Source organism: Gavia stellata, chromosome 9 (genome assembly GCF_030936135.1).
Source record: "Gavia stellata isolate bGavSte3 chromosome 9, bGavSte3.hap2, whole genome shotgun sequence".
NCBI classification, from domain to species: Eukaryota; Metazoa; Chordata; class Aves; order Gaviiformes; family Gaviidae; genus Gavia; species Gavia stellata.
Window position 1 is genome coordinate 26,959,652 of NC_082602.1, and position 26,545 is coordinate 26,986,196.

Sequence of the window (26,545 nt, forward strand, 5' to 3'; positions counted from 1 at the left end):
ATGGCATCCATGGAAGAAAACTTTCCTCGAGGGGGCATCCAGAAAAAACCCACAGAGGGAAAAACACCTAACCCAAAGTTAGAGCGGGACAATTTGTTTGATGTATGTTGTTTACATGTTCTTGATTAACTCTTCTCAGAGCTCTTCCACTGTCAGAATAGGACCTGCATTCCTTTCTTATCACTTACTTCTATAGTAAACTATAGAAGGGACTTCCAGAAAGAGATAACTGCTGCCATGTACCTTTCTTCTGATCTGTTAAAGATCCCTGATGTCTGATGCATGTTGAATGTGATGACAAAAAAAGTTCAATCAAAATTATCTATCAGGGTTTAGTGCTTAAACTTTCCACAAGCATCTTATCCCAATGTTAATGGATAAGTTTGGTCTGTCTTCTTCTGTTTAGTGGAGTGTGGCACAGATCACTCACGCCACTCTTTTCCATTCCCAAGATTCCCAGTTTTATAAATGATTGGCCTCAGCCCAAAAGGAGGTGTTTTTGAAGACTTGAATGTAGATATACAGCAGTTAGCAAGGTCATTCTCTTTTTTTTTTTCCTCTCCAATCCTAGTATTTTTGTCTATTGTTATTTCTGTCAGTGGAGTTCTGCCTTAGTGCAAAGTTCGTCTCTTTATCCACTTCTGTTTTTTTCCTCTCTGCTTATAAATTGCTTTAGATTCACCATGAAGAACAGTCCCAGAAAAGAAAAAGGAGCCAAAGGGATCAAGGAAAGCAGAAAAAGTTCAAGTCAGATAAAACAGCTGCTGCTAAAGACAATGTTGTGAATATTGAACCACTCACAATTGAGGTTTGTGGATAAATGTTTGGGGTTTTTTTTTTTGTGCACCTCTCTTCTGGACTGTGTAAAAATGGCATTTCTTCCTCACTAAACCTGTGAAATATATCGGTGATACAGTTTACTATCCTCTTATCACTGACTTGCCCAGATATTCACTGTATACTATTCTTCCTGCTTTCCCAGGCGCTCTGTGAGGGGATGCTGCTCCTTGGTTGTATAAAAGAGGTCAGCGACTATGAGCTAGTCATCAGCTTGCCCAATGGACTGTCAGGATTTGTGCCAGTCACGCAGATCAGCGATGCCTACAGCAAAATGCTGAGCCAGCAGGTGGCCCAAGGAGAACTCCTGGAGGTGGGACCTTGGACTGGGGCTGTGATTTGTGTCTGGGAGCTGGGGAGTGTTAATAATACCTCAGAACCTACCCTGAGGTCTTGCTTAGGAGCCTGGTTTCTGGTGTCTCGCAGCTGACTTGAATTTGATTGCCTACAGTGCCTTAGCCTTGGCTAAATAGTCCTTGAACTTCATAGACAGCCTGTTGAATATGAAGAGATTTGTGTTGCCTGTCTGCTGCTGAAGCTAAATACTGATCCCTGGCTGTAGGCAACAGTGGGAAGAAGTTAGGGAATTGATTGGAAGATGATGTGAAAGCATGGGGAGTAGCACGTTTAATTGTGTGTTGACTCATGCAGTGTGCTGCTGTGTATGTAGACTGACCTTGGTTTCGAGCTGGCTTTTCCAAACAAACTTTGCAATTTCCTGATAATGATGATTGCTAGAAAGAAGGAGGGTGGAGTAATCTGTTATCCTGTCTCTCTGGTGTCAGCGCTCCATAAATTTTTCCAAGGTGGTGTGGAATGTGGTATCTGCCAGGTGTGCTAGCCTTTTGGTGGTAGTGGTTTTCCCTGCTAAAGGTGTAGGTGAGGTTAGGGCCACTGTTGGTTCTGTAGATGTATTTTCTCAGCTGCAACCTCCTGACTCCGGCCCACACAGTATTCCTTTTTAAGAAAAGCCTACTAGACCTGCTAACATAACGTAATGTCATCCTTGCTTCTATATTGAGATCGTGGTGTTTGTGGCATTTCCTGTCTTTTATCGTAGTGTTGACAGAGAAACAGGACTTCCCTATGGGTTTTGATTTCAAAAGCTACTTCAGTAACAAATTCTGGCCTTCTTATATTACTTAATATTGTAAAATTTGTACGTTTCTCTCTTGATCATCTTGCTGGGCAGGACTTGAATTCGCTCTCGGACATGTATTCTCCAGGGACACTGGTCAGGTGCATTGTGACCAGTGTTGAGAAAAGAGCTGACGGACGTCGGAGTATCAAATTATCGATCGATCCCAAGAAGGTCAATAAGGGTCTGAATGCTTCAGCACTAGCATCAGGCATGGTACGTGTTCTGGGTCTGTCACAGCCTCTCTAGGCTTTAGAGGTGCTTCTTGCACAGAGTGTGGGGCAACATTTCGGTTTGTCCTTGCATGGGATCAGAGCAGAGCATGGAACTGCTCCCACCATGGAAGAGACCTGGGAGGAGACGGTGGTATTGGGTCTTGGCTCCAGGTTGTCACTCATGAAATCCATTCACCTGATTCTTTTTCAATATGGGCAAGTTATTTAATGACTTATTTCTGAGTAGGTTTTTTCATTATTTATGCAGAGAATGATATTTAACCTGCTTTGCAGAGGTGCTTAGTTGTTTAGGTTTTGTGTTTCTGACTGTATGGTTGCAGGCATGTGCATGTGCCTGCAATTAGAGCACCTGCTATTTTTGAGCATCGCAATTTTTTTCCCTACTGGTTTGTGACCTCCATACATGCATAGATGGATAAGGGTAGAGTTTAGACCCCACTACCAGATGAGCTCTGTAATAAGAAAGAGTGTAGTGTTCTTTCTGCTGCTCTAGAAAACTCAGCTCTCTGTCCTCATGAAACAATTGAGGGTTTGGGTGCGGAATCTCTTACCATATGTGCATTCTTTGAAGACCCAGCTGTTTCATCGTGTTACTGAATTTCAGTGCTTCCCTCCCAACAGCTGCTCTCTGGCATTGTGTCTAGCGTGGAAGACCATGGCTACCTCATTGATATCGGAGTCAGTGGGACTCATGCATTCCTGCCTCGTCAGAAAGCCCAAAATTACATCAAAGCAGTCAAGAAAGGTAAGAAGTAGCGCAGGAGGAACTGCTGGGGTTGAAGTGGAGGTGGAGAATGACAGGGATTAAAGCTTGTTATGTCTGTGGTGTTAGTGAATCTCAGTGAGATTGGGTCAAGGTGGAGTTTTTGCAAGTTGCTGAAAACAGCAGTTTTGTGACTGGTCTGCAACAAGCTTTTGGGTGTCAGCCTGTTTTCTGACAGGCTATGTTACTGTTCCAAGCCCATCCATCCCTTATGGCAGTAGACTTCATGTATATTGAGAGGAGTTCTAACTTCTTAAAATAGAGGAAACTCTGAAAAAGCTTTGAAAAGAGTGGAAGGGAATCTCTGAGTGTTCCTGGTGGAGGTTTTATGCTGTGACTTGTCTTTGTAGGGCCTGACTTGAAAATAGGCCAGAATCTGAACTGTGTCATTGTGGAAGTAAAGAATGAGGGAAGAGTGGTCCGTTTGTCTGTTGATCGATCAGAGGTTGCTGCATCCCTTGCAACAGAACAACAGAATTGGACCCTCTCTAATTTATTACCAGGGCTGGTGGTGAAAGCTCGAGTGCAGAAGGTAAGCTCTGGTTTGGGGTTTGGGGTTTTGTTTTTTGTGGGTTGGTTTTTTTTGGGGTTTGTTTTTTTTTTTTTGAGGCTTGCTGAAGGTAGGGAGACAGATGAAGTAGAGATGGAAGCTTATGCCCTGGAAAATTTTGTGCTTGGGCTCAATTACTTTGCAATAGCAAACACTATTATCTGCTAGACACTTCCTTCACTTCATTCACCTAAGGTCTGATCTCTGTCCTGGTTGTGATGCCATGAGTATAAAGGCTTCAGCCTGGAGTTGGTGGTGAACCTTGAAGCAGAACAGGATCCATTTTGTGCTGCTCTGGCCTTTGCCTAGGAAAAATATTCCACAGGTTAGCAGTAGTCTTCAGACTAAACACAGCATTATCGAAAAACTAAAGGATTATTTTTGCAAAACAATGTAGAAGGCAGAATTTTTAGCAGTTTTGCTGTCTCTTGTGATGTTCTTGTTGATTAGCGCTGATGGTGCCTTTTTGTGAAATGTGTGAATTGCTTGCTCTTTCTGAGCTGCATGAAAACGGTGTGAAAATTTTTTTTGGCATCTTTTCCTTCGCCTTTCTAGGTGGCCCCGCTCGGGATCAAAGTGAGCTTTCTGTCTTCCTTCACTGGCATTGTGGATTTCATGCACGTGGACCCAGAGAAATCCATGAACTATTCTCCAGATCAAGTGGTAAGGAGAGCGAAGGGTGGCTGGAGTTGGTATGTTGCTTGCAACATCTCTTATCTTCTCCAACATTTCAGTGGAATAATTTCTGAAATCTTACTGATGATAGCTGTCTTTGTCATCTTTTATTTGAATTACTGTCATGGCTGCTTTAGAGCTGTAAAGAGCAAAGCCATTCCTGGGGTAATGGAAGACTTATTTGGGAAGCATGAGAGACTTGCAAATGATAGAAGATTTCTTGTGCAGTCATGTACTGGACTAGCTTGTAAACAACAGACAAAAGCAAAAATCCCTCGTTAGAAGGGAAGCTGTTAGAATGGAAGTGATGTCTTAGTAGCAATATTGGGAAGTGCTTGTACACGGACAAAGAGTTCGGGTACCAAGCATAATGTCTAAAAACATGAGCAATGTACCTTTCTCTTCTTTGGTTTACAAACTTGTGTTTAACGAATGTATTATCTTCTCCCAGATGAAAGCTTGCATCCTCTCTATCCACCCCACCTCCAAGGTGGTGCGGCTTACTCTGCGGCAGGCCTTCCTCCACCCTGGGGGATCCCCAAACCAGCTCTCCAATGATCGCATGGGGGCAGTGGTGGAAGAGTCAACAGTGAAAGCTTTCTACAAGCCCTTCGGTGCTGTCTTTGAGCTTGATGATGGCACTCTTGCATTTGCAAGGGTAAGTACCAGGGTGGTGAGTGAAGTCCTCCATAGCTATCTTTGCCTCCTGGGGAAGGAGGCTAGGAGGAGGGAGTTTTTTTTCTACTTTTGTGTTCTTTGTGGGGCAAATACAACAAAATCAGGTCAACGTGGAAGGTCAGATCATACCTCCCCTTATTCGGGTTGGAATGTAGGAGGATTGTTGAGGAAGAACTGGTGAAACCTGCTGCATAGAGTGAGTTTGTTAGAGGAACGATTTGGTCAGATGCTGCAACTTCAACCTAAGGTCTATATCAGTGCTTCCATTTTCCAAACACTAAATTATAATTTGCTTTTTCTAGTTGAAACATCTTTCAAAATCCAGAAAATCCTTTAAACCTGGGACATTTAAGACAGGATGCAAACATAAATGTCGGATCATTGACTACAGCCTGATGGATGAGATGTGTATTGTATCTCTGAAGTAGTAAGTTTCATAGACTCTTCCAGGAAATTGGTTCAAGGATTAGAAGGGTTTGCTCGAGAGTGGAAAATACCACATTGGCTTGCTGGACTGGAACTTGCCATTTGGGGTTTTTGGCTTGTATCTCTGTTGTTTCACAGCAGATTGTCTGGGCATCTTGCATATCCTCCCCATACTATGGAGAGTTGGGACACCATTAATATAGTTGGTGGGCTGAGGCACAGGGAAGCTAAATTAATTCTGCCGAGATCATGTTGGAAGACTGTGGCTGAAGAGGAAATGGAGCCTTGATCTTCCAAGTCCCAGCCCATTTTGCTTTTCCCTCTTAGTATTTCCATCTATGTGGCTTTAAGCAATATAGATGATGCGTTCCCCTTTCATGGAGCCATGGCTGGTGGCCATAACTGTGTGGCTGTCACCTGGAATGGAGCCTGGTGAACCTCCCTGAGCTTTATGTCCAGAGGGCTGTTTTGGGAGGGGGGTCAGTTGGAGTAGAACACAGAACTCTGGAGTTGTAGAGTGCTGGGGGGTGTGTGTGAGATACAGGATCTTTGCCTTGTCCCAAATACCCATTATTCCCTTCAAGTTGACTGATTGGTCATCTCTTACTGTGTCTCTTTCCTAGTCAGATTATTGAAGCACGGTTTCTGCAATACCAAGATATCCACACAGGGGATGTGGTGCAGGTGAGCTTCTGAAGGACTTGCACAGTACTGTGTGGCCATTATACTTAGAACAATGATCTAGCTAATGTGCATTTTCTCTGCGTGATATGTATATTCAACTTCTGATCCAGACTAGTGAGATGAAAGTGAGGAGAAAAACCTCTCCTTGCAGGACTTGATTAATGGAATGCAAGACTCTTCTTTCCCCATTTTGTTCAGGTTTTCATTCATGATGCTGCCAAGGCAATAAAAATTTAGCCACAGCCAGTCGTTTCTTTATGGCCATGAATACATTTTTAGAAATACTTGAGTGAAAGAAACTAAAACTTGCCTTGCACTCAAAGTAGAAGTTCATGTATGGACCATCACAATCAGCTGATGGGTAGAAAGTTACTCAGTTATGATCATTCTTAGGTTGGAGTCATGACTGTATTGGATATGTCTCTGGAAACAATTCTAGTTTGCCAGAGTCAATCGGGATTTTGTAGAAATAGCATATGCTTCAGGAAAAGAGGCTGTAAACCAACCTTATGCAATGTATAAAAGTTAATGGGTCAGATTGGTTGGGTGGAGCGTGGGTTGGAATAAGATTTTATATTTTGGAGGGTGATTACATTTGGTGATAATAGGTGGTGCAATGTCTTGGCTCTTTCCTACCTGTGCACGGTCTGCTTTTCATGCTGAATTTATTGATCCTTTTCCCTATTTTGGGTTCTAGGGCAAAGTGTTTGCTCTGAAACCCATTGGGATGCAGGTGAAAGTGACTGATGGGATTAAAGGACTCGTGCCGTCTCTGCATATTGCTGATGTGATGCTGAAGCAGCCTGAGAAGAAGTACAACATAGGAGATGAAGTCAGGTGTCGGGTGAGAGCTGCCAGGCAGGGTCTTTAGCTGCTTTGCACTCTTCTGGTCTGAGTATCTAGCAGCTGGATTGATCAGACAATGGCAGACATGCTTTTTGAACCTTCTTGTATTCCATTCTTGTAGGTACTAGAGTGCAATCCTGCAGGAAAGAAGCTGATTCTTACTCTAAAGAAAAGTCTTGTCCAATCAAAGCTTCCAGTACTCTCCAATTATGAAGATGCAAAACCAGGTCTGATCACACATGGCTTTGTGGTGTGTGCGAGGGAGTTTGGCTGCATTGTGAAGTTCTACAATGATGTCAAAGGTCTGGTACCCAAGAATGAGCTGAGCTCAGAACCCATATCTTGTCCAGATAAAGTCTTCCATGAAGGCCAGGTAATTAATGTACCTATGCCATGCCTTGTTTGAATGCAAAAGAGAAGTCTGCAGTTGAGTTGGCTCCAACATGGGTTTTCCCCTGGAGGAACCAGCTGCACCAAGCGATGTTCATGTCCTCTTTAAGTAATAGTATTGCTCCATTTAAATAGATTAGGCTGTGAAAGGGGCAGCTCTTCTTTGAGTATTTCACAGAGCTGTCTTTGTTTCTAGGTTCTCTCTGTTCTGGTGTGCAGAAGACACCATGGTGTGTGATACATAGACTACACTTGGTTGAGTTACTGAGATCTTAGTAGAATTTTGGGGTTCTAGGCAGCAGTTTCTTCTAAGGAAGTTAAAGCTGTTACCTACAGAATCAGGATGAGGTTTTCTGCCTCTGCATTATTCTGATTTTCCTGTTTCAAGTCCTGCATGTCTTAAACCAGGCATTGTGGAAACCATGCTGTTCACTAAGTTCTGGTCTCTGTTGTAGGTAAGCTTATAGAGATCTCAGACCTCTGTTACTTTTTCTGATCCTTTTGTTTGTCTTTAATCCTGCTGTTTGTTGGCTGTCTAAGGAGAAGGGTAATTTTCTAGTCAAGATTTCTGACTGCAGATTTGGAGATCTGAATTTTATTCTCAACTCTGCTACAGACTTGCCACATACAGGTTATTTAATGATTATGTACTTCCATTTTCCATATGAGTGATCAGCAGGACATTTGACTCTGGCTGAACTTGTTAAGTTACAGTCACTGGCCTGCTATCCTGGGTGTGAGAGAAAAGTATACTGTGTATGCATTTCCCTGTCTCATGTTGTAGGTAGTAGCACACTGAGGAGGAGGGTCAACCAAATTAAACTTTTGTTTTACCTTTTTTGCTGCAGGTTGTTAAAGTAATGGTCTTAAAATGTGAGCCTCAGCAGGAAAGACTCCTGTTGTCCTTCAGGTTATCAAGCAAGCCTGCCCTGGAGGACAAGAAGGAATGTACTTCAAAGAAGAAACAGGAAGTGAAATATCAAATAGGAGAGGTATTGAATTCAATGATTGCTCACTTTTTTGCCTTTTCCTACTTGTTTTTCAACCAATTTGGTATCACTTTGAACAACTTTGCTTCAAGAAAAGCTGTTGGTGGTCAGGAACTGGCATTAAATCTGCATTTCTTATTGTGTGGTTGGCCTCCTGGATAAAACCAGGATCTCTGTTGTCAGGATAAAGGAGTCCCAGGACAGTCCTTCTGGAGGTACCAATTAGTGCTCCTACTCCTAGGTGGAGTCCTCTTTCTTCTGGATGCTGCCGACGTTCTCACTCCAAAAGCAGCTGCTTTTGCTTCCTGGAAAAAGGCAACTTCAGAGAAGTGTTTTGAAATGCTTCCCTGTTGTCTTTGGAATGAACACAGTTTCCAACACCCTGCAGATACTGCTAATGCAGGAAAAGAACAGTTCTAATCTTGTTTAAATTATTCTCTTTGCCCTTCAGATAGAAAGTCATAACCAAGAGAATGTTTCTAGCTCTTGATTTCTCTGGGAGCTGAGAATTACTTTTATTTTACTATCAGTGTTGGCATGCTTTTTAGGCTCAGCCCTGTTGATGTGATATTTTTTCATATATAGCTGGGAGGCCATGTGTCAGAGCCTCTGCAGCACAGCATTTGGTACCCTGTGCATCAAAAGGGATGACTTCAAAGGCACTTGGAATTTTATATCACTGTATTTGTTCTCTTTTCAGATGGTTGATGTGAAAGTCTTGAAGAAGAAAGATAACGGGTTAGAGGTTTCTGTCTTAGAAGATGAAGGCAATGTGATAGCCTCGATTCCCACAGTGCACCTCTCTGATTTTGTTGGTAACTGCAAGCTCCTGTGGCATTGTCTTCAAGAGGGTGATGTCCTGCCCAGAGTTATGTGCCTAAGTGACAATGGAGAGCATATCGTATCCTTTGCCACCTCAACCAGTCAAACACAGTGGGGGGAAGGAGATACCTGTCGGGAATCCAGAGTATCTGCAACAAAAAGAAGATACGCTAGTTAGTGTGTTGAAGTGGAAGTGCCTGTCAAGCTAGCGATGCTTCGAAGATTCATTATAACTTGTGTTATAGCAGCTCAGCTGCTGCTAGAATCCCATCAGAAACAAGACTTGGTTGTGAAGTGACTGATCTTCCCAACCAGCTTCTGGACTGTTAATCACATCACAGCCTTAGCAAAAGTTTTGCTGTTTTTATACTAAAAATCAGAACTGAAATATTAGGAAGTTGACATTTTTGCTGTCGTGAATCATGCATCTTTAATGCTGAGCAGCTTAAGAGACATTGGTTGCTGAAGTTTAGTGTAGAGAGATCAACACAGAAATTGGAATTGCAGGATTTTGAGCTCCTGTACTGTCTAACATGCAAAAAGTGCTCTACCCCAATGGTTAGCAGCACCAAGAGATTTGCTTGGCATCAGGTCCTTTCATTCATCTTTTCCCATTTTTCCTAACTGGTTGCTCAGATCTTGAGCAGAAAGTCTGCAGTGATTTCTGCTGTACAGGAGGAGCAAGTTGTAAGAAGGTTCTCTGAAATTCAGCCTGGGATGCTGTTGACTGGTTATGTGAGGAATGTGATGCCCTTTGGAGTGTTTGTGGAATTCCCTTTTGGTGTGACAGGACTGGCACCCAAAGTGGTAAGCAATGCATTCACTTCAGTAAACAGCATGTGTGTAATTAGGCATGCTTGAAATATGTTTTTTAGCAAAGGAACAATAACAAGGAGGGAAGAGCAGGGCTGTGGATCCTGTATTTGCACAGCTTCCTCCAGTAGGGTAAAAGCTGCTTTTAGGTTTGTGTTTTAATTCATTTCCAAAATGAAACAAAGGGCTTTATTCAGGTGAGCTTAAGCTTCTACAAGGATTTCATGTAACTTCAGTAATTCATTTTAATTGATGGCTTTTTGTTAGTCTTTGTTAATTTCTCTTACGCATTTTCATGAAGTCTTAACTCAGACCCTTCTGAACAGCACTGCAGGTGGTTGAGAGTTAGCAGCTGTGCTCAGTAACTCTTGCCCTTTGTTTCCTTTGCACAGAGCATGAGTGACAAGTTTGTGACGGACACCAAGGACCACTTTGTGGTGGGACAGACTGTGATTGCAAAGGTGATGAGCATTGATGAGGAGAAGCAGCGTGTGCTCCTCAATCTGAAGGTGTCAGAGTGCAGCTTAGGCGATTCTGCTGCAGAGAGCTTTGCCCTGCTGAATCAGTATTTCAAGGAGATAAAAGAAATCAGGAACTTGTTGAGAAGAAGAGGTAAAAGATTGTACATGTTCTGCTAAAGTGTATTATATTACAAAAAAGGGTCTCCAGAGGAACAAAAAGGGAAAACCATTTTCTTTTAAGTGAAAGAAAGGTCAGTTCAAGCCAAGACTTGGCTTCCAAGAGGAGCTTATTAGAAGAAGGATATGTGTGCAATGTCTGCCATTGATGAGAAGGCTTTTTGGAACTGCAGCTGGAACAAGCCAAAGAAGCTGCTTTTTTCATTGAAGTCTGCTAGGCCTCTTACACTGATTTTTGTGTTGGAGTATAGAGAATTAAAAATAAGGGTATAAATAGATGAACTGTGAGGTCCATATACCAAAAGAGGAAGGGAGATACAATGGTACAAAAGGATAAGTTCCTTGAAGGGCCTGTGAAGATGAAAATAAGAAAGGCCAGGGTGAGATTGAATGTTCTGTGGACCAAAGCCTTTCTCCAGCCTTGTAAACGCCTTTTTGGTGTGAATATTTGTAACTGATATAGGAACCAATCTAAAACTTAATCAACTGAGACATGTAGCAGTAGTTTGACCATTTAATTATGTGTTATATGAAGCATTATCTCTATCTGTTTATTTTGAATCTGGCAATGGTTAATTTTTAGTACTCTATGCGCTTGTATTTTAAGAGCGTTAGTCTGCAGACCAGTTTTCTCTGGTCAGTAAACGGATGTTAAACTTGAAATAGCTTGCAGATATAAGGGATATTGGGCCAAGCCGTGAAACCTATCTTAATGTGTTGACAGAGGTGTAGGCATATGGTTTTCTTGCTGTGTTTTTTTTAAGTGGAAGAATGACTGAGGAAAGTCCAGAAGGAGTTTATTTCTGTATGCTTGAGTGAATTGCCACAAAGCACCAGTGAAGCAAAATGGGCTGCCCAATGCCCAAACCTGAATTTCTCCAAATGCCTGAAAAGAGAATGGTGATAAGCAATATGGGAGGCTCTCATTGGGTGCAAACTCATTTATTAGAAACAGGCACTTAGGACTGATCTGCCCCTCCTGATTACTTAGTTTACGAAAAACTGCACTGGCCCTAGGTACTAGGATGATAGGCACATAAGAAAATTGGCATGATGTGCATTCTGATTCTGTACTCAGAAGTGATGGAAGGATAGAAGACAACTGGAAGTGGCCTGAGTCAGTGCATCAATGTCACTTGCTGTGACATTAGAAAGGCTGGGCAAGTTAGCTGTCCAATGGTAAAACCATGATCTTTTTTCCCCTGGTGCTTTCTGAAGAATAGTACATGTGTTTAAAGTGAATGATGCTTTTGAAGGGTTAAAATAATAATGGAGAAGGCTTTGATTTAAGAAGAATTTCCTTACTTGCCTGTTGTACGCTGCAGGCAGCAGGCGCTCTTACTACGTTTAAGCAAATAGGACTAGCTTTGTCCATCAAAATAAAGAGGATTCATTGACAAGAGTAACGGTCTATTATTTGTATGCATATGGTATTTGCTGGTAACTCATAACTGATGAGAAATTACCATTTTTATCATCATCTAACAGTGCTTTTTTAACTATGACAGTGAAGGACGCTATCATTGTTTTTTACTGGCAGTCAAGAACTGCTCCTACTATTTTTATGGTACAGAAATATGCATTTGTGCATGCTGTGATCATCAGGTTGTTTTTTATTGTTGATAGTTGTGCATGGGATGCCTGATTATCACAGAGGGATTTTTTCAATTGCGCTATAAACCAGAGCCTTAGCAAGGATCTGCTTAACTAGAAAGTACAAGGATAATTATACTGGCACTCAGGTGCTTGTGATAACCCAAACCTAGTACTCACATGAGGATGAGTTTGTACAAATAGATTTGCCTAGTTGTATTACAGTTTTGCTGAACAAGTCCTCCAGCAAAGGTTTTCTCACATGCTGTTTTTCTAGTGTTAGGAATACTGGATATATTGCAGTTTATTTTTTGTCAAATTCTTTTTATATTCAGTAGTGTTTAATGTTTTGTTTCCTGTAATTGCGAAGTCTGTTTTGTACTATTAATTTTTAGTATTAATCTATTTTGATGTTTCTATAAGATTGGAAAATGTTCTCTCCAAAGTTATCAGATCCTTAATGTCACAAAAGTGTTTCTGCTTTGATTAAATCTTAGAATTTACTTCATATTGCTCCAGATTCTGGAGCCTAATTTTTTTTTTCCTGTTATGAAGGTGGATATAAATGCTTGTTTGTGCACTCTTAAGCAAATGTGAAGGCTGTCTTTGTTTTGCAAATAAACAACATAGGTAAAACTGACTTCCCACTTTTTCTTCCCTCTATTTAGGGGAGCCCAGCATGGCCCAAGGCCTTTGTGAGTTGGTGCCTGGGAAGGAGCTGCAGCTGGTCATGCAGGATGTGAAGGAGGATGGCTCAGCACTGTTCAGTGGCAGCCATGTCACAGGCTTGACTGTAACAGCCACTCGCTACCATTTGGGAGGTGAGGGTCTTTTTTTTGCTTGGTTTGGTTTTCAGTCCTGTACTTTGAAACCTCTGTCCCAAAATTAATTCTGCTGATGAGTAACTAAAGGAGGAGTCTGATCGGAGTAGGGATGGGCTTGAAGAGTAGTTTAGGTTTCTAATGAGTTGCCGACCCATTTGTGTGATTTGGGACATACCACTTAAAACTACCTATGCCTCTGTTACCCCATCTATAAACCAGACCTATTGCTGCCTTACATCTTGGGCATCTTGTAAAGTCTAGTTTGTGCTCCAAGATCCTTAGTTGAAGCATTCTGTATATAGAAAAAGTATTAATACAAGCTCCAGCTTTCTTGTTTTTTTTTTTTTCTTTTTACTTTAGAAATATGTTCTTTGCAGTATGCTTTATCTGAAATTACTGTTAATTTTTCTTTTAAATCAGTGTGACTTTAAAACAAGACTGCAATTTCGGTACTCTGCAATTCAAAAATCAAAGCAGAAAAGTGCCGTATTATGCAGAACCAAACAAGTACATTTACAGATGATGAATAAACCAATGAAACCAATATAAACTGCTAACTTCAGCAGGAGTAATATCCCAGCACTTCTGTGTTCAGAAGAGTTTCTTTGTTCTTCAGCAACAGATAGACTGATGATGGTTTTGTGCAAATGTTAGCATACCTATTTCAAAACCTATATTACCTTGAATTTGTGTGTAGTCAGGCTTGTCTGCATTATTTAAGACTTGCATCTTCATAAAATCAATTTAGTTCTTCCATGAAAGTATCAGACTCTTTTTCCAAATAAAAGAGCCCCTTTTTTTTTTTTTTTCTTCCTTGCCATTAATGTTGGAGGAATCTGTTCTTTTCTTAAAGAGACTTATTATACATTTGGTACTGAGTTGACTTTGTTACATAACTTAGTTATGAATAGTAATTAAGCAGCTTTTTATCACTATGGTCTTCAGGAATTAAACTGAACCACAGGCAACCCTTCCTATCTGTCATGTGCCACTAGCTCAGTTGCTCAAAATTCTTCACTGTCATCAGGAGATAATCTCCTTATTCTCATTTGTAGACAAAAATATTGTTCCTGGTGAGAAAACCAAGGCATTGGTCCTTCATGTGGATGCCCTCACATCCAAGGTGTATGTTTCTCTTCGGGAAGAACTGTTAAAACAAAGAGCCAAGCAAGTATGTGTTCAGTTTTTGGATTTGTGTGTTTCTGTTCATCTAGCAAATTCTAGGCAATTAATGAATTTTTAGGGGGTGCTGTTTCCTCTAGAACTGTGGGAGGTAGAGTGGAGGGAATCAAAATCTCAGCAGGAGAAGTCACTATCTCCATTTCTGTTTAGCGGCTCACAGAGAATTCCCAGCACTCTGCCATCGTGCAGCACATAGCAGAAGAGTTTGCCATCGTGTCTTTGTTGGAAACAGGCCAGCTGGCAGCTATTCCCATAGCCTCTCACTTCAATGACACCTTCCGCTTTGACTCAGAAAAACTGAAGGTGGGACAAACAATCTCTGCAACCTTAAAAGTAGTGAAGGTGAATGACCACGGAGTCTTGTTAGCAGTACAAGGCCCAGCAAAGAAGAATGTTTTTGTAAGGGTCCGGAACGAATCTGAGGCAGCATTAGAAGAGATGCTAGCTGCTGTGAAACACTCACTTTCCCTGGGGGATATTGTTACTGGTACTGTTAAATCCGTCAAACCAACCCATGTCACAGTTGCTATTGATGACAAGCTGACAGGTTCAATCCACGCGTCCCGGATTCTGGATGAAGTGCCCATAGGCTCTTTTCCAACATATACTCTGAAAGCTGGACAGAAGGTGACTGCCCGAGTCATTGGAGGCAGAGATGTGAATACTCACAGGTGGGAAAACATGCTTGTAATATTACTTCTTGGGGAATGCAAGGGGTGAAACAGTTACTTCACATGATATAGGGTGCTCCCTCTGTCACCAGATACTGTTACAGCTATCCTTGCTGGAGTAGTTGAGGCCTGAGGAAATCTGCTGTTGTACTCTGAGATCCAGGTTTCAATGAATTAGCTCTCTACCTGTGACACTGTATTTATCTTGAAAATGGTTTGCAAGAAAGGTGTCTAAGCTCTTAAGGTCCAGTGGAAGTCTTAAATGCAAGCTGGATTTGGCCCCAGGGGCTGAATTTGCCAGAGTATTTTGGGTACCTAAATTGTCACTGAAATAGTACTGGAAGAAATGGAACTGGAAGGCTTTGGTAGTTTTAGAGGGCTTACACCTGTTTTTTTGCTAATGCAGAGGGATTACAGGTGACTGGGTCCTGGGGAGATCGAGAAACTTCAATTGTTTTCCTGTTCTTTAGGTACCTGCCCATCACCCATCCACACTTCACGCGGTCCATTCCAGAGCTCAGCATTCGACCAAGGTAAGTGTTGGCCTCTGCTGTCTGCAGATGCTTCACAGACCTTGTATCCTTGTAGGTTCCCTCCCTTGTTCCTCCCATTTGTGAAGAAGCTGTCTATGAACAAGGAGCTCCACATGTATGCAGTGTGGCAAGGCCTTTTCCTCCCTCTTTCACACTAACTTGGGTCTGGGAGCTGTGTTAAACCTCGCAGTGCTCTCCTAGCACATTATTTCCTTTGAATGTCCTTTTGGCTTCAGGTTCTGCCAGTCTGGATTCTGGTATGTCCCTTCATGTCAGAAGGCTTCCCTCTTAAGCCCAGGGAAGAATTAATTCTCTGCAGAAGGATGCGGCTGGGGAGGGGATGGGGATGAATATCACAAAGGCATTGTCACAGTAGTACTGGCTTACCATAATCTCTTGGGTTTCGAACTCCTATCTTCATCGCTAGGGCCAAAGCTGTCTTACTGATGTCGTCTTTCTTTGTTTGCAAACAGCGAAATAGAAGGGAAAGTCACAGCAACGCTGAACCTTAAAGAAGATGGTGCCTTCAAGAAGCTTGGACTCTACAATGTTGGACAGACAGTTACCTGTTTTGTAAAAAAGGTGAGGTCAGAGTCTTCCTGAGAAGTGTACTGGGGGAGGCAGCAAGTGGGGGTGACCCTAGAGGGCCTTAGTTCAAACCTAAATGCTGACACTACTATGGCCTTCATTAACTGTGAGAGTGACCCATGCAAAATGCATTGTCTTATGGGGAGAGCAGGAGAAGGAAGTCACATTTTCTATACTTGAGGGAGTCAAGCTGACTTATCCTCTTCAGCATGCCTGTTTGTTGCCAGCAGATGCTTCCCACCCTGCACTCTGGCAAAATGGCCTTTGAGAAATTGCGTGTGCTACCAGCGCAAAGTATACTCACTTCTGATCCCCTGTGTGCACTTGCCTGTGAACCACAGCAGCATTATGCTTGTGACAGTAAAGCCAGATCACCATTTTTGCTAAGTGCAAGAGCCAAGGCTAGAGTAGTGCTTTCTAGCCTTAAAAATTAGTGAATCCACCGGGGAAGGGTTTTTTTTTTTTCCCCAAGGTCTCATGCTGTCTTCTCTGGTTATTTGGTATCTTCTCAGTACAACATCCTCAAAAATTGGCTGGAGGTAGAAGTTGCCCCTGACATTCGAGGAAGAGTTCCTCATCTGCTGCTGTCTCTGAACACCAAGGTAAGAGGCCATTACACATAAGCTACACAAAATTTCTTCCGTGCACATGGCTGCAAGTAATAACTGCAGACACTTCTGACATCCACGTGACTGCAGACACTTCTGACATCCATGTGAGCTTATAGTCCAGTGCTCTGCCCTTTAGGCATCACTGCCCCTCACTGACAAGCAAGTACTATTCCTGTAGCTAGTTTGGCTCAGGACAGCAGAGCCATTGAAGCAATGCTGAGCTATCATTCAAGTGTACACATAAAAGATGCGTTTAGAAAGTGTAAAGCTTCATAGGAGAAACACCAGTCAGAGTTGTGCAAAGCTCCTTTTCTGGTATTAAGTGGAAATCTGTCTTTCCTTTCAGGTCTTAAAACATCCAGAAAAGAGCTTCAAAAATGGCCAGGCAATATCAGCTACAGTGACTAGAACAGATGTCACCGAAACAAACCTCTGCTTGTCACTCACAGGTATAGTGGAGCCTTAACAGCAGGACTCCACTGCATATGATGCTTTTCTCAGAGGTGGGCCTGCACTGACCCCTCAGGTGAAGATGTTACACTCCAGAGCCAAGCTGTACCTCCTTGTAGGACAGAACAAACCTCTGGGGCCCTGACCCAGTTGTAGCAGCATGCAAGGCAAGAAAGGTCAGACCTTTAGATTAAAGAATCGCTTTCTTACTGTCTCAGGGTAAAGCCCTTCTCAGAGTCCTTATGAATGTATTCCCTTCTGATCTCAGACATGAGATGGTACATTTGTCAACATTTGTCAGTTATTCTGGATCCTGGAACTGTGCAACTAGGGGACCTTGTCTGGGCTACCAAGGCAAACATTGCTGTGAACTGAGAGAGTGCATGGACTGCACCTTACCAAAAGTTGGTGGGTTTGATGTGTGACTAAGGAACTAAAATCAGCTTTACTGACTCATTACCCCTGTTGCTTTGGTTTGCATACTTTTGGAGTATTGTGAAGCTCTCTCCTTCCTTTGCTTTTTCCAGGAATTCAGTCACTGGAGCAGGGCACCATCACTGTAGGCATGGTAACAAAAGTAACTCCACACATTGGTCTGACTGTTGTGCTGCCACGTGGGAAGACGGGTAAAGTCAGCATCTTTCACCTGAATGATACTTACATGGAGAATCCTCTGGGTGACTTCAAAGTTGGCAAGATTGTCAGGTCAGTAATTCTCTTTCTTGTTCCGTCAAGCTGCAAGGCTTAGAAATATCCCCCTTCGTGACAGGCATTTTGCTGCCATAAGATGATGCCAGACCTGTAAGGTTCAGTCTGTAGCTAAGAAGCAGTTCTGCTAATGACCTTATATGTAAGTCTTGTAAGTGAAAAGTCTTGCAAGTGGCAGTCTTGTATTTTCCATGTATGAAGAAGCCCCTTTTCAGCTGTCTTCTTGGACTGTGTTTTGAGAGTAGCTACTCTCTTAGGCTAAGGTACTGATGGGACTGAGGGAAGCCAGTTATCCCAGCTCTGCTGTGGTTCTGTGGGCTGCTTGGCAAGTCAGTTGTCTTTACATTTCTAATGCACAATTAACTGCATTTCCCTACTTCACAGACTTGTTGGGAATGCTGGAGGGTGCAACAGGCCAAGTGATTCAGCTGTAACAATCTTTAAGTCTTTTGTACTAGCAATAGAGACTGGGTAAAGCAAGTAAATATGTTTCAAAAAGCCCTTTAGCTGGTTTCATGAACTGTTGTGTCATGCTGGGTTGTGTTAGACAGCAAGTGCTCCAAGGGACAGGGTGGTTTGTTTCCTGTAGAGCTTCATTTTGCTAGTGAAAATATCTATTTTCTATCTGTAGCTTTTTTTAGCAGGTAAAAACGTTTTCTGTTTTCTCCCCTTACTCTGCCATGCAGGTGTTACATCCTCTCCAATGAGAATGGCAAAATCCAATTATCTCTCCGGCAGTCCCGGTATGTGTCATACTTCCAGTCTGTTGATCTCCTACCAGTGAAGAAAAGGATAGTGAAATACAGTAACTGTTGGTTTGGGCCGATCAGTGTGAAGTGTTAAAAGGACAAAGATTACTTTTTTTTTTTTTAAGGGATGAGACTTGTTTCTACTTCAGAAAGATATTCCTGTGTATCTGCAGACGTGGAGGTGTCTGACACTTAATGTAGAGCTGATCAAATGGGTTCAGATTTAATTTCTGTTTGTCATAGTTTCTAGGCCTGACTTAACTTCTTTGTTTATTTGGGAAGAAAGGAAAAGTTCCACCATTGAATTTGCAATACAAACACGTTACTTTTCAATGTTCAGCTGCATTTTAACTGTTCTGATTAAATAGCAGACTTAGTCCTAAATGTCTCTTAAAACTGAGCCTCTTGCTTTGTTTTCTCTATGGGAAAAAATGCATAAACCATGTGGAATGAAGTATCTTAGAAGTAAGTGGGGGAAAAAATACCCAAGCCAATGCTGTGCAGACAGCATTTTACTCTCCTCATTTTCTTAGTGTCAAAGGAAGCCAGGCTGATCTGTTTTGTTTGGCTTTGTTTACAGCAGCATGTCTATTCCCTAATGCTATGTATAGCTTGGCAGAGATGCAGATAGTCCATTAGTACATTTGAATAAACTGAAGGGTATCTCTGATCCAGCACATTTTCCAGAAAGTACTAGCTGTTGTTAATACTGATTTCTTTTTTTGGTATCCAGAGCAGAATGTGGACTATTCAGATGAATGCTTTAACTTCTAACCTCTCTTTTCTTTTAGGCTAAATCCAAAGAGCAAGAGCAAAGTGGAGGATGTTGAAATAACATGTATTAAGGATGTTAAAAAAGGCCAGCTAGTGAGAGGCTACGTCAAATCAGTCACTCCAGCAGGTGTATTCTTTGGGTGAGTAGTGTAAGAAAATTATTCTGGGAAATGAGGAGTCTTGGAGAATTTATTTTGAATGTATGATTCTGGAATCTTGTTTGGGGGTGGTCTCTGGCATAATATGATGTTGCAAAATGAATTTCCTCCTGGGAATCAAGATGTCATTGCTGCTTTCTTGAGCCTGTGAAATTAAAGTAGGGAAGGTTTGTGTGACACTATATAGAACTGGTGATGCCATAGAGATAGTCACTGCACTTTTTTTTTTTTCCCTCCACTATGGAATACTTATTTTTGTTTTCCTCCTCTTCTCAGCTTGTCCACTTCTCTTCTGGGCCGAATCCTGTTCCAGAATGTTTCGCCTTACTTTGTACAGAAACACTCCTTATATGAAAAGTACCTGCCTGAAGGAAAGCTGCTCACTGCCAAGGTGCTTCGGTAGGTCCAACGTTCTTTAAAAGGGGCCATGAATTAGTAGAAAGGAGATGGTGGAGGAGGAGAATATGGAAAGAGAGGATAAAAGCTGCGAAGATTTGAAAGAAGTTCATAGCGTTGTAAATGCTCTGATAGTTTTTTTTTTTTTTTTCCCTCGTCTTCTTTCCTGCTACTCCTGGCAACGTACCACAGTGTAAATGGAAAAGAAAAACATATTGAACTCTCTCTCCTGCCTGAGGACACTGGGATGCCAAGCGTCTTGCCTGAATCCCTAGGCCTACCACGAAATGATGCAGAGAAAGAGAAAAGAAAGGCAGATGACAGGGAAAAGAGAGAAGAGCTTAAGCTGAAGACAAAACGGAGAAGAGGAAACTCTGAAAGTGAGCAGGTATGGATGTAATTGCACGGGACATGCCTAAGGGACTAGGAAATTCCACTGGGATCAGGCTGAGGAATTATACAGAGTAGGAAAAAAGAGATTAAATTGCATTGGAGATTAGCAAAGATCAGAAACTATTCCATTTGGGTAGGAGTTAACTGAATGAGCAGCCCAATTGTGTTGCCTGTGTGGCCTGTCCTGTTGGTCTTGGCACCATACATACGTAAGCATGGGTTTATTCTCTGTTGTCTCTGTTATGTGAGAGGATAGTGGGGGATGCTGTGCCAGGGCACCACCCTCTCTCTGCTGTCAGGCTCTTTACTTTGTGATCAGAATTGCCTTTAAGATTCATCCCAGTTGTTGCCCTCCACCATGCACTCATTTCCCCTTGTTGCAGGAGGCTAAGCCAAAAAAGAGGAAGATCTGCCCAGCAGATGAAAATGACAGTGGAATTGAGGTGTATTACCGGGAGGAGGAGGAGGACGACCAGGAGGAAGAGACAGCTAAAAAGAAATCTAAGGTGAGAAGTTTGGATGAGAACTTGAGCCTAAATGACTTACCAGCCCTATTGAGATGTATTAGTTTTGTCTTGGATGACAATAAGTATCATTGCTGCAGATAGGAGTGACACAGACTGATGTTTGTGTCATCTGAAAATGGCTCGACATAGACTGAGTTTAAATTACAGCAAAGGTGACCAGAGTTTAATGTTTTTGCTGGTGGGCTGTTTGCAAGTGAGAAGTCAATAGTACTGGCCAGAGAGAAGCCACAAGCAAACAGCAGTTGTCTGATCTCATTGTAAAAACTTCAAATTAAAACCCAGGGCATTCCCTGTCTTCCTCCAAGCAGATAAGAAGACCCGGTGAAGCTCCCAGGCTGCAGGTTTCCATGGGCTTCACCTGGGATGAGGACATGAATGCAGTGGATATACCTGTGCTGAATCAGAAGGAAGAGAGCTCAGAGAGCGAGGAGGAGGAGGATGCGCAGTCAAAGGTATTGTGAACTAGTGTTGCCTGCATAGGAGACACCACATGGTGGCTGTAATGTGTTGTCTCAGTATTTGCATGTCTGTCTGCCCCATAGCAAAGCCTTTTAACCCAAGGGAACATCTCAGACAGCTCTGAGCACTGCAGTTAGCAGTAGATATCTTTGAAGCAGAGGAGAAAAGACCCTATTCTAGCATGGTTGCATGAAAATAGGGCTTCTTATGTTGGTATACTAAAATCAAATAATTATTTAGGGTTAAACAAACATTTTCATGAAAGTAAAATTTTGGATTTGATGTCAGCTCTATTTTTTACTTTTCTGAGTGTTATTGTAAATTTACAGGAAAACCTGGAGATGAAGAAACTTTTCAAATTACAGTTGTCTTATTTAGAAAAACACCAAAAAATTCTTTTATGCTGTAATTTTTTATAAGAGTTTTCCAGTGTGAACAAATCAGTAAAATCAGGAACAAGCTCATGAATTGCTTTCATGTTTGCTCTTCAGGATTTCTCGTGTCTCTCAAAACTCATCTCTGTAAAGGCTGTGCCTGGCCGATGCTTTGTTGCTCAAGGTATATAGGGAGCTATGGGACTGTCAGTTCCCAGTTTAGACCTGAGTCACCCTAGTGATCCAGCAACATACCCCAGTCTTGCACAATTTCTCCCCATGTATCCTGAATTTTTACAGAGTGGAGGGTGGTGGTGAGCACTGGCCCAGAGGGTAAAGATGGAAGAATGAGAGGGAAGGGTGAAATGTGAATCCTGCAGTTGGGGTGCAAGACTAGCAAGGTATTTGGTCCCTCAATGTATTTCATTAAAAGAAGTGAGATGTCATGTACTGCTGCTCTTCTTGGAGGTGTGAACTGTGCGTCTCCGCGTATGAAGGGGTGGGGTGTGTGTACTATTTTTCTCCTCTCTCAAACAGTTGGCCCCATCTCTTCCTGTGAAAACTGCCTAGCCTTGGACATACTGGAGTCTGTCTGTGCTTTAGCTGGGCCTGCCTATTCCCACATGAAGTGCCTGTTATTCCCCAGTTCTCCTTTATTTTTCTCTTTCAGCTGAAGAAACAAACAAAGAAGGAGAAGGAGCTAGAGAAGCAGAAGAAGGAGAAGGAGCTCTGCAAATTAGAGGCAGCCCTGATGGACCCCAGTCGACAGCCCCAGTCAGCAGATGACTTTGACCGCCTGGTGCTGAGCAGTCCCAACAGCTCCATCCTCTGGCTACAGTACATGGCTTTCCACCTCCAGGCTACCGAGATTGAGAAGGCCAGAGCTGTGGCAGAGAGAGCGCTTAAAACAATCTGCTTCAGGTAGTAATGGGGCTCTGCCTGCCTTTGCCCTAAAGAATAAATCATGGTAGGGTAGTGGTGATGGGAGAAGAGCATTGGTTGCCTTATCACTGTGTGTGCTTGTGTGTGTGGAGTGGCAGGGTCTATTTGTGAGCTCAAAAGGATTAAATGGCGGCAACTGTCAGCTGGCCCTTTGAAGGTCTGGCCTGAATCACCACACTTGGCCTGTGGCTGACTTGCTGCAGCTCATGAGCACAGTAACTCCTCAGGGTATCACTGAGCACGCAGACATACCTCTGAGCAGTCAGAAGGGTTTGGAAGAGCATAATGTTGTCAGTGATGTTGTCCTTAAATCAAAACGTGAAACAAACTGTGAAACTTGTCACTGTTTCCATAGGGCTGCACCCTTCTGTATTAAATCACCTCTACAGCATGATTAAGTATATTGAGCTTTCTTGAATCATCCTTGTGGCTTTTAATTACAACCAACAGTGATCAAAAGTTGTAACGTGAAACAACTGCTATGCTGTATTCCAAAAGTGGTGTTTCAGTGAGCAGTATGCCACCTTCCTTTGTCCTGGACACAGATTACAAGCTAGTGAGTTTTTGTAGGGTGGTTTGCAAAAAGCTGATGAAGGCTGGTAAAAGGCTAAATATTCTTGTTCATATCTGCTTTAAGGGAAGAACAGGAGAAGTTGAATATCTGGGTAGCTCTGCTGAACTTGGAGAACATGTATGGTACTGAGGAGACACTGATGAAGGTCTTTGAGAGAGCTGTTCAATACAATGAACCTTTGAAAGTCTTCCAGCATCTGTGTGACATCTATGCCAATTCTGAGAAGTACAAGGTAAGATAGTGCAAGCAAGTCCCAGACACGTATTCCATTCAGTCATGCCAGTAAACTACCAGTGCTGGCTGTATAATCTTCCAGCTCTCAGACATTAGGCCTATCTTGTTCCTAGCTGGGATTAATAGTTATGATTGACAGTGGACAAGGAACTATTGATACTTGCTTCTCTCTCATAAGTGTTTGGGGATACCTGGGCCAAGAGTAAGAGTTTTAAAGCTACAAGGCTTTATATGAATCTATGTGATCTAACTGAGCTCTGCCCTTCCAGCAAGCAGAAGATCTGTACCAGACAATGCTGAAGCGTTTCCGTCAGGAGAAATCCGTGTGGCTGAAATACGCCACTTTTCTCCTGAAGCAAGGCCAGACTGAGGCTACACACAGGCTTTTGGAGCGTTCTCTCAAGGCTTTGCCCACCAAAGAACGTAAGCACTCTCCTCCCTATTCATAACATGGACCACGTGTTGACAGGTCTCCAGTAGATGGGCTGCTCTCTGATGGGTCTGCCTGTGACAATGTTTGAAGTGAGTGAAAAGTGCAAATGGTGCTAAACATGCTGCCCTTGACTGTAAGGGGAGGGGAGATTTCAGCCTGCATATCCACGCTAAACCCTCCTGTAATAAAACTTGCTGTGATGGGCGAAAGCAAAGCACCCAAAGCAAAGAAAACTTTGAGTCTTACAGCCCTCTAGAAGAGTCAGTTGGTCTAGTCCCAAGTTTGTGGAGCTGCCCGTGGATGCTGCAAGATGCATTTTGAATGTAAGAATAAACTTCTGTCTTCTGCAGAGAGCTGAAATGGGACCCTTCTCTCTCCTACTCTGATCATACCTTCATCCAGAATCACTTTACAACAGACCTTTTTGTCTCTGGGTAGAGATGGTGCTGTCTCTGCGCCTGCCTCTTCTGTGTAATTATCACTTGTGTTTTTTCATAGGGAAGAGGACTGCTGTGATACCCTAACATGTCATTACTTGTTCCAGATGTGGATGTAATTTCAAGGTTTGCACAGCTGGAGTTCCGTTTTGGGGACCCAGAACATGCCAAGGCCCTCTTTGAGAGCACCCTCAACAGCTATCCCAAACGGACAGACATCTGGTCCATCTACATGGACATCATGATCAAACATGGCAGCCAGAAGGAAGTACGGTGAGTTGTGCTACAGCAGGCTGGGAAGGGGCAGAGTACAGTGCTTGGAGCAACACTTGAAAAGAGCAGAGGTACCCTGCAGCATGAGGTTGTATAGGGCCTCCCAGTGCAGAGCAACAGAGAATTTTTATCACCTAGAGAAAGAGAACTGGTGTGTGTGGAAGGGCTTATCCTTGCCAGGACTGGGGAGACTCCAAGGAGATCCATAGGGTGGAGAGGGACTGATTTGTAATAGTGACGTGCCTGACAGAAACTAGAGGACTTGCAGTCAGGTTCCTCTGTCCCTCTGGAAGGATTGCCTTGTATCTGAAGGGTGAGATCAAGCCCTTGTGTATCTTGTGACATGAAAATGGAGATACTTTTTTGTTTTTCTTTTCTGAGAGTTGACAAAGGGAAGTGCAGCTTCCCACACTATGGATCCAGCCATATCCACTTAATGAACGCAGGGTCAAATACAGTGGCTGGATCGTAGCTTAAGTTGACTAGCAGCGTTAGAGTTGTGCAAGCAAATAGAAGGCTTCTACTTTGAGGTTTTGCCCAGTTGTCAGGAATCTCTTTCTTCAAGCACCAGCACTTTGCAGCAGGTTGAATGTCTCCCCTGACTTTCTGCTCTGTTCAAAGGCAGAATACAGGTCTTGTGTTGAGTGGTGTCACCAACACAGTGATCTAAATCACTTTGGTTTCTTGCAGGGACATCTTTGAGAGGGTCATACACCTGAGCTTGGCACCAAAGAAGATGAAATTCTTCTTTAAACGCTACCTGGATTATGAGAAGAAATTTGGTACAACAGAAAGTGTCCTAGCTGTTAAAAGAGCAGCACTTGAGTATGTGGAGACCAAGAGTTCCCTTGCTGACACCTAAGTATGGAGCAAGTAAAAGCAGAGAGACTCAGGTCTCTCTGCAGTGGGGGAACTGAGAGGTGTGGAGTTCCATCGTGAGTGTCCGTGGACAGTGAGTTTCTGGAGAGTATTTGTTCATGACCAAACCAAACTGCAAAGAACAAACAATCTAAGGAAAAGATTTGATAAACCTTTGCCGCTTTGTCTAGATGTTACAAATAATCCTAGTCTGTTGATGACTTTGAAGACAGGTTTTTAAATATAGACTGTTTTATAACCAATACAATCATCAGCCATACTTGTTCTGCTTTCCTGGGGAAATGGTGCAGTTACGATCCACTATTTTTAAGTACAGTGGTGTCTTACGAATTGATTTCTCTGTTTGTCAATGTGTCAGAGAAGATTCTTGCCTTTTGGCTGAATTAACACTTTGAAAGATTTATCTCAAGTGCTTTTGTAGTCCTCGCAATTGGCAGAGCAACGCAGAATTGTGGCATAGTTGAGGTTGAAAGGGACCTGTGGAGATCATCTGGTTCAAACCCCTGCTCAAAGCAGCGGTCAGCTGGACTAGGTTGCTCAGGACCATGGCCAGTTTGGTTTTGATTTCTCTAAGGATGGAGACTCTACAACCTCTCTGGGCAACCTGTTCCAGTGTTTGACCATGTTCACAGTAAAAAAGTGTTTCTTATGTTTAAATGGAATTTCTTGTATTTCAATTTGTGCCCATTTCCTCTTGTCCTGTCACTGAGCACCACTAAGAAGAGTCTGGTCCCACCTTTTTTACACCCTCGTGTCAGGTATTTATACTTGTAGATGAGATCCACCTTGAGCCTTCTCCTTAGGCTGAGCAGCCCCAGCTCTCTCAGTCTTTCCTTGTATGATGGCTGCTCCAATTCCATAATCATTTTCTTGTCTCTCTGCTGGACTCGCTCCAGTAAGCCTGTATCTCTCCTGTACTGCGGAACCCAGTACTGGATACATCATCCCAGATGTCTCACCACTGCAGAGCAGAGGGGAAGGACGACCTCCCTTGAACTGCTGGTAATGCTTTTCCTAATGCAGCCCAGGATACTCTTGGCCTCTTCAGCTGAAAGGGCATATGCCTTTAAAGCGCACAGCATCCATTTATGATGGATCCCATGATCACAGCTATCTCTCATAACAATTGCCAGTGATTGATGTCGGAAGGAATTAGTGATTTTCAGTAGCGGTTGTCTCAAGAGAAATCAATGAAGTAAAAGAAAAAAAGTGTTTTTCTGTGCTGAAAAAAAACTCATCACAATCTAACCTTCTGCTTGAAAAAACCCAAGTATCTTGGGTACTTAAGTAGGCTCTAT

General features: G+C 42.7%; 1 protein-coding gene across 2 annotated transcripts; it reads left to right on the plus strand.

Annotated features, from left to right (window-relative positions):
• On the plus strand, positions 1-25,595 carry PDCD11 (programmed cell death 11). 2 transcript variants are annotated; one of them, XM_009807220.2, is made up of 35 exons: positions 1-102; positions 677-808; positions 983-1,150; positions 2,030-2,191; positions 2,833-2,956; positions 3,325-3,506; positions 4,080-4,187; positions 4,651-4,857; positions 5,180-5,304; positions 5,927-5,987; positions 6,685-6,831; positions 6,955-7,206; positions 8,072-8,215; positions 8,913-9,113; positions 9,671-9,841; positions 10,240-10,459; positions 12,747-12,899; positions 13,958-14,073; positions 14,235-14,755; positions 15,226-15,288; positions 15,762-15,870; positions 16,389-16,478; positions 16,834-16,936; positions 17,465-17,642; positions 18,332-18,388; positions 19,186-19,308; positions 19,603-19,725; positions 19,915-20,110; positions 20,499-20,621; positions 20,951-21,094; positions 22,146-22,396; positions 23,055-23,223; positions 23,495-23,648; positions 24,203-24,368; positions 25,059-25,595. In XM_009807220.2, exons 1-35 carry the CDS (start codon positions 1-3, stop codon positions 25,228-25,230), a joined length of 5,517 nt encoding a protein of 1,838 aa, XP_009805522.2. In that variant the 3' UTR covers positions 25,231-25,595. The 2 variants fall into 2 exon arrangements, with proteins under 2 accessions (XP_009805522.2, XP_059676991.1); XM_059821008.1 differs by having other exon boundaries at positions 19,915-20,109; positions 20,492-20,621.
• Positions 25,596-26,545: the final 950 nt, after the last annotated feature.